At 39.4% G+C, this 14,915-nt stretch overlaps 1 protein-coding gene across 6 annotated transcripts in view; it reads left to right on the top strand.

Moving 5' to 3' along the window:
* Nucleotides 1-14,915, top strand: part of anks1b (ankyrin repeat and sterile alpha motif domain containing 1B) — a 262,630-nt gene that overhangs the window by 97,492 nt on the left and 150,223 nt on the right. For 4 of the 6 annotated variants that reach the window (XM_046071972.1, XM_046071971.1, XM_046071973.1 and 1 more), the window contains 3 exons: nucleotides 5,031-5,153; nucleotides 6,160-6,347; nucleotides 11,544-11,675. In XM_046071972.1, coding sequence (XP_045927928.1) covers nucleotides 5,031-5,153; nucleotides 6,160-6,347; nucleotides 11,544-11,675 — 443 coding nt within the window. Of the gene's footprint in view, nucleotides 1-5,030; nucleotides 5,154-6,159; nucleotides 6,348-11,543; nucleotides 11,676-14,915 lie in introns of those variants that run through there. The other 2 variants (XM_046071976.1, XM_046071975.1) reach the window with 1 other exon arrangement.

Raw genomic sequence — 14,915 nt, 5'->3', positions numbered from 1 at the left:
TTGTCCTTGTTTTATCCAGCCATTTTTGAAAGATAACTGCAATGATTAATCAATAATCATAATTGTTTCAGAATAATTTTCTGTCAATTGACTGTTTTAATTCTACAGTATATCGCATTATGGGAGGAGCAGGAGGAGGCCATTTTTTGTTGTATACGTGTACATGAAATTAGAAGACATGGCTCACAAAGCCAGACATTTTTTAACTTACATGTCCGCCTCTGTAATTTTTCTGCATTTAACCAGTTATGTCCCAACAGCACTGTTCCATTGCAGATATACCTGGTCAGCCTATTTCAGCTAAACAAAAATTTTCTTCTTTTCTTCTTCATCTTGGTCTTTCACCTGCTATTAAAAGACCTGTTTGGTTGTCATGTTTACTGCAGTGTGTTTTGTGTGTGACCAGTGATTGTTATTGCGAGTTTGCTCTGCAGTCCCCAGAGACCCAAAGAGTCTCCAGATTGACTGTTGTCCTGAGGTGATTATGAGGCTCAGTATGAACGTTATAATCTGTGGCTTGGAGGCTTTCACTATCTGTCCTTGTGTAATCTGTGGGTGTATGTAAGGCACGCAGTTACAGATGATTTAAAGAGCGTAAGATAAAGGCAGAAAGAAATGGACGCAGAGAGGGGTGAGGAGAATTTGTCAAAGCCTAAATTAACAGCGAGTTGGTCTTAACTAGGGGGCAAAGATATAAAGGGGAACGCATACTGAATCCCAGGAATGTTAAAAATAGAGGCTAGAAAATAAAGTTGAGATTAAACCAGTGAAAACACAGGGACACAACGGGCAGAGCAAGAGTAGTTGTATTTGGTGATTCCTGTTTCCCATTTCATGTTTAGTGCCCAAAGAATCTGATATATTCAAATGAGGAAAAAGGAGGAAACCGTCTGCGTTTCAACCCTTGTATTTCCATTCAAGTAGCTTGAAAGATGCACTTATCAATACTTTTTATATTAACAAGTGCCATTGTGTAATGTGAAAGCAGTTGCTTGTGGTGAAGAATCACCTTATTCTGCAATTCCTCTCAGCTCTATGGAGTGCTTTAGCATCTTTCAGCTCATTGTTTTATGGCACGTTATGTAAATGTTTTGGTTCAGTCTTACGGCTTTCATCAACCAGGTAGCTGTTTTCAGCAGGAAAGCTAAATAATCCGCTGTTTGCTACCTTCCCAACACCAAACAGCAGATAGACAAACTTGGTAACTAGCAGGTGAATGTAAATGCCTTTCTAGTCTTTTTGACCACTCAAAGCGCTTTTACACTACATCTGCATTCACCAGTCATACACATTCATACACTGAGCCTAAGTGCTCAAACAGAAACTAACATTCACACACATTCATACACTGGCGGAACAGCCAATTCGGGGTTCAGTATCTTGCTCAAGGACACTTCGACATGCAACCAGGGGGAGCCGGTCGACCTTCCGATTAACGGCCAACCCGCTCTACCTCCTGAGCCACAGTCGCCCCGTAGTGGAATGTAGTGAAACATTTAGCAACTAAAGAGCCAGACACTTTCTCAGGAGTTGATGGAGAGAACAGCTAAAAAGAGTGTGTATATTGAACGTAATTCATCCATCAGGTGGTGAGAAACATGAATCTGAATGAATGCTAATGTTGCTTCTTCTGTGCTGGATGTGTAAATTGACAGCTGTTCCACGAGTAGCCAAACTCATCAATTATTGCTGCTTTATGTTCATCTTGGTCCACAGTCTGACAGCGTCTCATACAATATATTTTGCGTTAGCTTGATGCAAGCTCTTCATTGAAGCTCCACGGCATTTGCAATCTCAAGACTCAGTGTTTTTTACGGCATTACCATTTCATCAAGTGGAAACATTCTAGTAACTTAGGGGTGGGAATCTCTGGGCACCTCATGATTCGATTACGATTCAGAGGGCTGCAATGCAATTATAAAACGATTATCGATGCATCTTGATGCATAATTTTTTTTCTATACAGGATCTCTGGATAACTACTAAGCATTTAAATTGCACATTAAAATCCAAAAGAAACATCTCTTAATTAGCTTAATAGGACTAGGTTGCATCCCTAATTTAATTCATTAACCTGAGCTCCATGGTCCTTGATTTCTGACCAGTAACGTTAGTCAGCTCCTCTGAAAATTGAAATGTATATTTATCAGGATGTACAGTATGTGTACAGGACAGAGGTGTACACCAGTTTAGTCCTACCTGATGTTCTCAACCCTTGACAAGTAGGTAAGTTAGTAATCCCATACAGCTAGCTAATGACTAATTAACAGTACTAATGACTAATTTAGCTAACGTTACAAAACAAAGAAACGTGCTGTACAGGCGAGATATTGGCTATCGCTAACCAACTTCACTTTTCCAGCAGTTGGGGAAACAACAGACTTTTATTAACGGAGACACTGCACGTTTACTACCAGACAAAAACCTAATGCTAATATTTTTCTCCGCTAACTTTCACCGTCATGTTCTGCTGCTCGCTCTCTCAATCGCTCGGCCTCACGCACAGGATACGCAGGGAGCTTGCCAAGTGTTTAGTGTCACCATGCTCGCACATTGTGCGAGTTAAAATCATTACTTGCCCATTGATATTAATGATTGTGTGACATTTTAGTAGGGTGGTTATTCATTCTTCTGCTGTGGTGTGTAGTGTTGTGTCGTTCAAAGAACGTTTCGTTCATTTTACCTAATCTTGTATGTGACTCAGGAGGAACGGGTTGTCTCAGTGAGTCATTCGTTCGTTTTCACACATGCGTGAATAGTCTTGTACTCTTACGTTCACTCGTTACACAGCAGCTGCATGGTCTCCGTCAGCACAGGAAACAGAATTGATTAGTTCACGACTCTCAACTGTGGTTCTCTGGGTTTGAGTCGTTCATTTTTCACGTGACATCTCGTCTACTGTGGAGCAGGAATTAACTAATCCTCGGAGTCTGTCTTCACTCGGCAGGCTGACTTACTGCCAGCCCCGGGGAATGAGAGGCAATATCTATTTCGATAATTTTGTGACATTTAATAAAGCATAACGTTATTACAGTGGCGTAACTTTAGTCCTGCTAGTGTTTTCCAGCCAACAGCTGATGAGAGTTGTTCTGGGTCTGCTCCAGTTCAGAGCCCAGAGTTCTACCAGGAGCTGAATTACCACAGAGGTCGTCTCCTCTCCAAAACAAATGGACCCGGACATTAAATCATTAAAACACTGCCACATAGCAACGTTAGCGTTAACCCTGTGCATTAAGATTAGTTCATTTTAATGAACAAGATTTGGTGACTCGAGTCTTTAAAAAGAGTGACTTTTCTACTAGTCGTGTGCCGAATACAGCGAGACCACTGGTTTCTCTGGTTATATGCGCGCTGGACTTCCGTGACTTCCGCCTTTTGCATTCCGTCAACATTATGTTATCAATTAACATTTAAATAATCTATTTTTTTGATTTGTTAATTGAGTCAGAATCTTCCATGTCCGCATCGCGATGCATCTAAGGATCATTTTTTTCTCCCACCCCTACTTTCTAGATGCCTTGCATACTATTTTGTACACATTGCCCCAACTTTTTGCTTGATATGTCTGGTATCATTGGAAACTTGGGATCTCCACTAGAATTTAAAGTAAAGTTTGGTGGGTTTAAATACAACTTGGTGGGTCAGTGGGATTTAAAAGGTTAAATATCTTTTTCACTTGAATTTTTTATCCAGCGTTATTAGAATTCTGCTGCTCAAATCTTGAACATTGCAAATAAAATACTGTGCCCTTTTATGACTCAATTTTCATAAATATGCAGCACTTATGAAACTAAAAGACTGAAAGATGTCCAAAATCAAAGATGGAAACACTTTTATAGACATGAATAGACCACTTGTAGCTTTGTAAATGTACAAAAAAAAATCCATGTGATAGTAGGTCATAGATATTGGTCAAGAATAGTGGCCATCAAAATCTAATCTCAGTAAAGCAGCGCTGGAAATGGAGAGATTTTTGGACCTCACTAATAGGAGACTGAATGTGTTTGTGTGAGAGGAAGAAAGAGAGAGGGAGAAAAAGGACACAGCTGTGACTTGGTAAAAAGATCAGCTGCATGCCATTTCCTGTTGGAGAGGAGATAGAAAAGGACACACACAAAGACCAAAAGACCTGTCATTTACTCAATTGTAGCAGCTGAGGGGGCTTTCTGGTTGCCACAGGCACCTAATTATGAAAAGATTCTCATTTCATTTACAGTGCATCAACTGCAACGACTCATCCTACTGTTCAGTTCATGAACAGATCACTTTCTGCCCAGCAGCAACTGTTATGTACTACAGTGCAGTTGATCAGCGCTAACACCAGCTTGTATATTTTCTGTTGTTTATAAAGAATCTACTGAAGGGGAATAAATCTGTCTAAGCATTTTAATCTTTCCTTTCTGACTCTGATACAGATTCTCTATAATTGTATGCAAATGTTGGGTTTCATTGTTATTGAGTTGAATGCCAAGATTCGTAGTAGCAGCAGAACACTACACACACACTTTCCTGACATTAATTGGGTTCCTCATTAGGACTCTGCAGAGAATCTGCCTCATGATTTCTTTGTGTAAGCGTGTTTGTGGGTTTTCGGCTGCTAATGCCTCACTTAAGCAAGTTTATTATCCAGTCTTCAACTTATTTTCTGCCCCCACACCTGAACCTGCGTTCTCCCCTCCTCTTCCTCCTTCCTCCCCTCTTTTTCTTTTCCCACATTATTCTCTTATGCTCTTATGAACAGCAAAGTGCTCTATTAGCAGAAGCTGTGAAGTGAATTTGCAATGTGGGGAGATGTGCGAATTGAATGCAGCACCAGCTGTTTACCATGCTGTTGGCCGTGCCATTATATTGACCCAGTAAAATGCCTCTGAAATGCATTTCAACCAGCATTCTTCCCCTCCCTCCCGCCACCACCACATTCTCCTTCAAAGTCTTCTTCCAGCCCGTGTCTCACCTATCCTCTTTCTTTGTGTTTTCCCAGCATATTTCTACTATTTCCCTCTTTCTTGTCTTTCAACTCGTCTCTATAGAGTATATGATGGACGAGAATGAGAGGAGGAATATCGTGGAGGAACCTGTTCGCAAGTGTCCCATCCCTGCACCTCGAACCTCCGTTCCGTCGCCCTCTGCCTCCCCCTCCCTCAGACACAAGAGTGAGTAAACACACGATGAAACAACGACCGTACAAGAATTAGGTTTACAGAGATTCAGGGTGCTCATAAAGAAATTTTTATTGTTTTCTGACCAGAAATCTTCAAATCCAAAAAAGATGAAGCGTTAGAAAATAAGATTTTCTTTGAGAAAGGGACATAAACCAGCTGTATAGATGTTAATATATATAATAATTCAACAAAAATAAATTTTTCATGAGGTTCAGAATACACCTCACAAATCCGATAAAAATGCTTTTATATAAGTAAAGGAAAGACACTGAAGGCCAACTCTGCAGCCCAGAGAAAGGATTTATATTTCATCAAAAATATATATTCAAGTTGATTGAATATTGTTCATTTATATATCTTTTTTTTGTGGGAAAAATATACATCTAAATTTGATCTAAAGTATTATTAATTTTTGCAATATGGGCAAACAGTGCAAAATAAATCCAGCCATGGACAGCAGCTCCTTTAGTGGAGATAAACAGTTACTACTTCTTTGAACAGCCATATATTTTTCCTGTCTGGCACTGCCCCCTGTGTTATCAATATGACATTGCAACATGCTGAACCCCTACTGATCCGCTCTTCTCTCTCATCAATTGTCAGCAGATACCATAATTACCTCAGAGACTCTTGGAGGGGGGCCGAGAGAAAGTGATTAGCACAGTTTGCTCCTCAGAATGTGCCTGAATGCGACTTTGAACACATCAGCAGTGCAGAAAGGAGACAGGAGGTGTTTGGAAATCATTAGTTCTGTGTCTGCTTTTTGGCAAAGATTGATTCTAGTGATAAAGCAGGCTAATAGGATAGTGGAAATTAATATATTCTACCTTTTCGTGTACTGTACAGTTAGGGGGTTTAGAAATCAAAGAAACAAACTTTGAGGAATGAATGTGTGCTTTTTGTTATATAAATCTTTTTTTTCCCCATCCATGTTTGTACTAGCACTGATAGGGACTGGTTTCATACTTTTCCCCTTATTTCTTACTTCTCTCCCCAGATGATGCTGTGACAAGTGAGCTGTCCAAGCTGCTGCACGAGATCAAAAAGTGCCGGGACAGGGACTACTCCTTCGAGGAGCTCTGCCACACCATCTCCTCCCACTCCATGGACAGCTTTGGCAGCGGGCGGCTATCTGACGAGGAGCGCCCAGATCGACCCAATGGCACCCTGACCCGAGTCAACAAGGTACAGTGCTCAGTTGGATTTGATTTGATTTTTTAGAGAAATTAACCATGGTGTGTTACCCCTGGTCCTGGGTCTGTACCTGTCTTCAAGGGCTTCTTGTAATGTCCCACTTCTGCATTAAAAAGTTTTATTTCCAATGAAATAAAAACAAATTGGTTCAGTAATGTTATGTTTTAGTGGCACAGAGGTAGTACTGGAGCAGATAGTCAGTTTGTTCATTAAAAATGGTAAATTTTATCCAAAGCACTTTCCATCCCATTGAACCACACTGATAGCAGCAAACTACCATGTGTGACACTGGCCTAACCATCTGGAGAAATTGGGTTTCAGTGTCTTGCTCAAGGACACTTTGACAAGCCAGATACCAAACCACCAACCCTGTAATCAGTGGAACCCTCTCAAACCCTCTCAAATGTAAAGATCTGATGCTTTTCTCTGTATTATATTATTGTATTGTTTGGGTTTTAGATTGCTGCTGTCGGATAAAAGCAGTATAAAGAGTCTGGGAACTTGTGATGAGCATTTTTCACCATTTTCTGACAATTAACAGTAGGGTTGGGAATCACCAGAGTCCCCACAATATCATATTATCACGATACTTATGTCACGATACAATGATATTGTGATTTTAAACATTTTATCTTTCATCTATCTCAACTTCAAATTGTGTCCCCAAAGGAAAACTTTTTTTTCTAGTGGATTGAAAAAGCAATTGATTTTATTATTATAGTATTAAAAAGTAAATTTCTCATGTACAATTTCTATAATAAAAGATCGATACCTGACGTCTGCGCTACGATACGATATTGCCACGGAAAATATCGCGATACTATGCTGTATCGATTTTTTTCCCCCACCCCAAATTAACAGACTAAATGATCAATTGATTAATCAGAAAAATAAATAGCAAGTAAATTTTTTTATTGGAATAAGCAATAGTTGCAGTTATTGTTAAAACCTTTTTGTGGTCACAAGTGTGGTCAAGAAATTGCTAACAATATTATGAACAGCACTTGATGAGATTTTAAAAATACCAGGAACTACTTTCTACCTTTTTTTTATAAAACGATTAGCAAGAGAGAGGTGGTGTAAACATTCAGATACATTGTACTTGTTCTCATTTGCTTGTAGTGTAGCTGTGGTATTTAAACAAAATTGTAGATTAATCATTCTACGTTATATTGCATTTCCAGGCAAGTCACTTTAACATACCTGTAGAAAACCCCCTTTTTTTGCTATGTTATCAGTGCCATGCATAATCTTACTTACATTATCTACTTACTTTGTAGACAGAAAAAACACACAGACGACCTTTTTCTGCTGAGTGAAGTGCATAAAAGTTATTTTTTTCTTAAACTAAAAGCATTTCCCTATACAGTGATTTATTTTAGAGGTTTTATCACACTACAGAGGGTCTAGATGTTTACTGAAGGTAATGCTTGTAGTTTGTCTATGTTAACAACAGAGGGCAGTATTAGATAGACTGGTGCCTTTGAATTGGCTTGTCCAATTGAGGATTCACTTATTGTTGCTGAACCACAGCAGCATCTGTTTGTTATTTGCCTGAATTTGTTTAAAATTGTAATTATTATTTGTGCTCAAACAGTCGTTCACAGCCCGCCGACATTGTTTTCCTTGACCTTGCTTCTTATTTGGTATCATATCTACGCTTTTTTTCTCCCCCTCACCACTCACACACACACACACACAGGACAACTGATTAGGCCTTATCGGTTTGAATTCCAGTTTGGGGGTGGAGTAGCTGACTTTTATCAGTATTTGCTGACCAGAGAATCACAGCTGCAGTGTATTTCTAACAACAAGCGTGATGAGGAGGCTCTGAGCTTTTTCAATTCCACTGTCCAGGAAGTGAGACGCACCCGGGACACGGAGGTCATCTATCAGACTGACCGAAGCATCCAGAGATATAGGATTGTCTTTGTCTGTGCTTCCTGCATGTCTAGTTCTATATTTCTTTGAGTCTCTCCTTCTCGCTCACCTATAGCAACACACACACATTGGTGAAAGAGTATTGTGACATTTCTATTTCTCTAATAAGCTTAAAATGGAAGCAAGCGGAGGCATCTTTATGTACAGTGTGGCATGTACATTAAACACACACACCTTCACTCACTTGAAGGACCTGTGTAAGATTTAGTGGGTGTGATGACCTGAAAATAAGAATTGTTGTGTTTTCGTTACTTTAGAGTGAACCTTTTATATCTACAGAGGGAGTGGGTCCTCTTCCACTGTGTCCACCATGTTGCAATGTTTCTACAGTACAGACAAAATAAAATTGTTTCTAGAGAGCGCCTGTCGCGTTTCCGCCAGAAGTTCAGCATGGTGAACTTTGGGTGGTGGAGCAAAATGCATTCACGTGGGCAGCAACTGTTTCATACCCATACCACCGTGATCGAAACAGATTCCCCTTTGCCGCCTTCCCCTCGTTGAAAGGACTGGAGGCAGTGAGTTACCATGCAGCGGTGTGAAAGCACCTTTAGGCTGTAATTATCTCAATCCATCTTGTGTCTCTCTCTCTCTCTCTCTCTATAAGTACCAATTTGTATTCCATTAGTAACATTCGCAGTGTGTATGTGTGTTTATGTGCCCCCAGGCTACTTTCTGTACATGTGGCCTGAGCCATTAGTATGTGATTCATTGTCTATTACTCATGAATAAAACATGCAAGAAGCCACGACAGCACACACACACGCACACACAGGAATAACGCAGGCTTCTCACGTTACCTTGGTACCCATTGTGTGTAAACCGAGTAATAATGGAAATGTCTGTTAGTGTGTGTGTCGTGTATTCAAATGAGTACCTCCAGTATACGTGTTCATTGTGGTTAAAACAATTTTTGTCTCTGAAAGACGTGTTCTGCTGACACTGGTTATACTTTCTGGTGATATTTGTACAGTATCCTAAAACTGAAGTCTGATCTTAGTTTCAGTATTTAGTCTATTAAATTGTTTATTGTAGTAGTAGTAGTAGTAGTAGTAGTAGTAGTAGTAGTAGTAGTAGTAGTAGTAGTTGTTGTTGTTGTTGTTGTTGTTGTTGTTGTTATTATTAATAATAAAAAACAATATTCTTCAATTTGCCTATTTTGTCCAAACAACAGTCCACACCCCCAAAGTATTATATTAAAAGTTGATATAAAACAGAGTAAAGTGGGTACCGGGGCATGTTTTGCATTTCTGCTTCTCGATTGATTTTATGTAGATTGACTAGAGACATTCACTTCCTTGAATTTGAGCCTTTTCAGGTTAAATGGGTCTGAAGCAGTGTTTTGAATGAAAAGAACATATTTTACTTATTTATATATTTGTTTAAAATGTTTAGGGCTCACTGTTTCATATTTCGTCTGACATAATTTTTGCATTACAAAAAAAAGTAATATTAAAACATTAAAATTTGATTTAATGAGACTTATAAGCTAGAGATATTGTAGTGGCTCTGTGAGGCTGTAACACTGAGCATGTAGCGAAGTGGTGCTTTGAGCTACATGATAATATTTGCATGCTCACAGTGGCAATGTTAACTCAGGTTAGCCTCTTAGCATGCTAATATTTGCTAATTAGCACTAACAGTACAGTTGAGGGTATTATGTCTTAAACTAAAGTGATATTTTAAACTGATTATGGTGCTAGATGAAATGTTAGGATAATTCACTCTGAACCCAAAATGTCAACCAGCTGACAGTACTAGAGTAAAAGTCATGAGTGAGCATATACAGTATAGACCACTATCTGTACAACATGTCTAGGCAATCCATCAATGGTTGGAGAGACATTTCAGTCTGGACCAACCAACCGATACTGCCATAGTGAGGCCTAGTATGGCTTAAAAGATCAGTAATACAACAATCAGTTTAAAATTTTATCAGCACACATACTCTTAACTATTTATTGTTTTTTTGTTTGTTTGTTTTTAGTTTTTTTTCCTCTCTGCTTTTTAAAAAATGTACTTTTCTGACTATCCTTTCAGAGTCACAGGATTGATCGGACCTTTGGTTTCCTCCATCAAATGACCTAATCCAGTTTGTTAACAAGACTTCAAAATGTACACACATACATGACAAACAAATATAATTTAGTTTAAAAGAAGAAATTCCCAAAGTAGAAATATATCCCTTTAAGAACTAATGTAATATTGATGTTATGTACTCATCAGTAATGAATAATTAATGGTGTCCTTCTGATTGAACTGGCTGATATAAAATTTTTTACTGTAATGGAAGGATATATCTGTATATTGTTCATGCGTACAGTGCAGTATGTGAATGTGGGGACTGCAGTCCGTTTAGCATCAATCAATATTCCAGTGTTGCAGAGAGCCCTTTGCAATCTGGAGCGATTGGTGACCTTTTGGTTTCAGCTTCATTTTCTGCCTCCATCTCCAGTCTCGCTGCTGCTCTTTGTTCTTCCCATCTGTACTTCCCTCCCTCTGTATCTTTTCTCAGTTTAATTTCTCACAGTTGTCTTCTTGTGTAAGCTTTTTCCTTCAGCACTTTCCCCCAGTGTTTTTAACATGTCCTTCCAAGTTCTAAAGAGGATTTTTCTCTCGTCATCAGACAGTCTCTGTCCCTCTCTTTCCTCTTCTATTGCCTCTTTTCAAAGCTACATTTCAGACACTGGGGTGACGTCATCTCTCAGTGTAATCTGCTATTGACCTACGTTCTCTGCTGCATCACAAGGTTTACTGAGATATCAGGTGGCCTGTACCTGACCTCTGACAGCTCATGCCACAGAGCCCATCCACACACCTGCCTCCTGGGAGCCAAAGTGCCCCAGGAGAGGAAACTGTGTGCATGTGTGTTAAAGTTGTTTTGCTGTTCCTGCACCTTTTTTCTCTTTTCTGGTTAACTCGTTGTGGCAACCAGGGCAGTAATGTAAAGGCATTTCCACTTTAAATAGTGTCAATAGTTTGAATCACCTGATAAATCTCTGAGGTTGTCACTGCGAGCGACCCTTTTCACATCATGTGTTTTCATTTGATCCATTGATCTAATAACTTCACTTTGCCATCAGTCCTCACACAATAAATGTCATCTCTCTTTTCACTTTTTTCATTTCCCACTTCTTAGATAATGCAATTGCAGATTAATCTTCTCTCTCTGACCTTACTTCCTTACTGTTGGTTACTTGTTATTGGCAATCTGATAATTTAATAGTTTTTCTATATTTGTGCTTACAGCGGCCAACCCCGCCTCTTGCCGCGGCCCTGGAGGAGGAAGAGGCAGAAAAGAGTTGCGGCCCGGCTGGATTCTGGGAGTCCCTGACACCCTGCAATGGATGCCGCAACCTGGGCTTTTCTAGCCTCTCACAGGTACACACACACATCTTTGTGTCACTATCTTCCATGCCCCTTACCCTAACCGTAACCTGATTCTGACCTTAAACCAAGTCTTAACCCTCTAAACTTGTGAGGTCCAGCATTTTGGGGCCCACAAAGTCCCTTTTTTGGACACCACGAATACAGTAAAACAAGCCCAAACACACAGAGCCTGAATTATCCTACTATAACTGGATGACTCTCACTAAAATTACAGTGAATATTTTCATGGCTGATTTGCATTATATTGTATTTTATGGTGTGCACATAATGGACCTTAGCGAACATAACCATCAGACCACTTCATAATCAAGATATGTTTGTCACATGGTGTTAAATAATGCAGCATACATACACACGCACATACACACATGCTGCTTCACTACAGTGAAATTACAGGCTAGTCATATTGCCATAGTTCTGAGCGAATACTTTCACTGGTTACCTTGGGAACGCAGTGAATGAGCCGTCACCAGAGAGAACGGCTCTCCTGGCAGCTCTGGACACTCAATTCAGTATCTGTCTCTATCTTGCTCTCACGCTTGTTGTGTATATCTTTCCTCATTCTCATCTTTCTCCTTATACGAATTTTCTAAAAAATCTCCTTATCTCTCCAGTTTTGAAGCTTTTACCTTTTTATGAGTGTAACTCTGTTATGAACTTTGAATGAATAACATTCAACTGAAATATCTGATTGAATGAGATCGCATAAAAGGATAATCATCCCGGGGGGGGTGAATATTGGAGCAGCCAAGACTACGGTGTAGAATATAAATGTGACACTTAACATTTCACTGATATCAACCAATGCCAGCATGATTTTTCTGTCAGAAAACGCATATAAAATAATTTTATGCACATGAATATAGAGTGTTGTTATCTGGGATCTAATCTCTGATATCAGCAATTTATATGAGCACAAACTTCCTGCTCTCCCGCCTGAGGCCAATACGGAAGCATCCGAAACTGCAATTCATTGAGTGGCCACTTGAGGCTGGCTGCAGAAGGGAGTCAATCTCCATTGACCCCCATATTAAAAAGCTCAACTTTACAGCAGAATAAAACATGTTTACAGCCTGGTTCAAAAAATGGTTTTAGTGCATAGCGCTAATTTTGCCCTTCGTGACAACTGTGAGGGGGGTGAATTGTTTTATAACTCACCTGTTTAAATTATATTAAGCCTTAAAGTTCTGCATTATTAGGGCGTGGCTGCTTTGATTGACAGGCACCTTTAGCCGCTGCCACTGCTAGCACTCGGTCCGCCATCTGTTAGCCTCACTCAGCTACACGGAGCTCTGAGACTCAGCCTGTTGGAGCTTTTTGGACATTTCTACATGCAGATACCGGATGAATAATGGCAGGCTGTGTACTTCATTGGAGAGAGAACCTCCAGGAAAGCCGTGTTCTACTTGGTGAGTGAAATTCCTGTATTTTATTTATGTGTGTAACATTTAACAGGTATCGCTGTCGGCATATAGCTTGTTAGCTTAACGTTAGCTCATTACGCTAATTAGCCAGATACGAGCAGCCCCAATCTGCTAACTTAGTGTAAGTAAGTTAGCTTGTAATGAGTCAAAGACAAGTCAGCAAGAGAGAAGCCAAAATGTAACGTTATTAGATTAACCTTAGTGTTAGACATTAGGGTGATAATGCTTTGAAGAAAAGGCGTCTGTGTGAAGTTGTAATTAAAGGTTCAGCTCTCAGTTAGCTGACGTTATGATTAAGCTACGTCCTATAACAGAATCACTGTTCAGTTAGATACTAGTCAGATACTATTATAAGTGGCTGCACCTGATCCCGATGGACACGAAGGGTTTAAAGGCAGAGAGCCGAGGGGGGAGCGGCTGCGGAGTTCTGCCTTAAACTGTCACACCGAGGATTTGAGCTAGCTGTCTCTCCCGAGGAGAGCCTTGCACCTCCAAGTGTAACATTACTGTTTAAAAAACGATACCATTATACTATTCTTTGTGGGGTTCATCAGTGGGGATGATTGATTCGAAGTACATATTAAAGACAGTTTAGAGTCATCAATAAGTTATTACACTCAGTAGATGTAGCATTCCTTGAGATTCATCAAACAATCTGAGGTGATAACTGCGTTTGATCAGCGACGTTTCTGATAAGGAGCTTAAGAGGTGGATGCATAATTCGGCAGAACAGCTGTTGTAGGCTACCTGCAGAGATTTTCATCCACCTTTTTTGTCAGCATATAATGCGCGTTATGCCTGAGACAGGTAGCTGGGCTGTAACTAGGGCAATGGTTTAGTTAAGGCGAGAAATTAGGTCTGTGAGAGCTGCCTCTGAGTTTGTTTGGTGGATTAGAATTTGCCAACAAAGGTAGTACAGTTCAATAAGAAATATAAAAGAAGATCCTTATAATAAACGTTCAATAAGATCTGACTTAGAGTAGTTATTGTTGCACAGTGTCCAGCAGAAAACCGTATATTGCACATATTAGGAAACAGTGTATTTCACATTGCCACCCCTAATTACTGTCCGAGAGGTTATCATGCTGAGGCGATCTCAGAGTTCAGTAGCTTTATGGCTCTTTGGAAGAAGCTGCTTAACTGTCTACCCATTGTTGTCTTTACAGGTGCCAGAGGAACTGATTGCAGTTGTGATTAGCTGTGTCCAGCTCTTCAGGAGAGAACAGCTCCAGCTTCCAGCTCTTCAGCTCCTGCTTTTCTTTTTACTCACAACACCTGAACACTACTGACGTGAAATTATGACACTGGGTTCTTATCAACAGATTCTATCATTATAATAACTCAACACATTTCAAGTCATACAACACTAATTTTACATTGGTAACCTTTTAATATTGATGTTTCCATGAATGCAAGACAAGAGTTTAATTTATTAAACTATTGCTTTTGTATTAGGAAGACTTTGTTATAAAGTGTATCAAACTAATTATACATAAAATCATTCTTCATTCATCATCAGTTTCATATTTTAATTTTAAATAGTGTGATCCAAACTTCAGGCTCTTCAGCTGTAATGTTTAATGTTTTTATCTGTGGTATACGATTAGCTTTTCAGTAAGTAGTAAAGACAGGGAGTGCAAATATACAGGTGGCGGTCATATAATTAAAATATAATCAAAAAGTTGATTGATTTCAGTAATTCCATTCAAAAAGTGAAACTTGGATATTATATTCATTCATTACACACAGACTGATATATTTCAAATGTTTATTTCATTTAATTGTGATGATTAAAACTGACAACTAA

This window comes from Micropterus dolomieu, linkage group LG16, assembly GCF_021292245.1.
Source record: "Micropterus dolomieu isolate WLL.071019.BEF.003 ecotype Adirondacks linkage group LG16, ASM2129224v1, whole genome shotgun sequence".
In the NCBI taxonomy this organism is placed as follows: Eukaryota; Metazoa; Chordata; class Actinopteri; order Centrarchiformes; family Centrarchidae; genus Micropterus; species Micropterus dolomieu.
The sequence above is the reverse complement of the archived record's forward strand: the minus strand, read 5'-3'. Positions and strand labels throughout refer to the sequence as shown.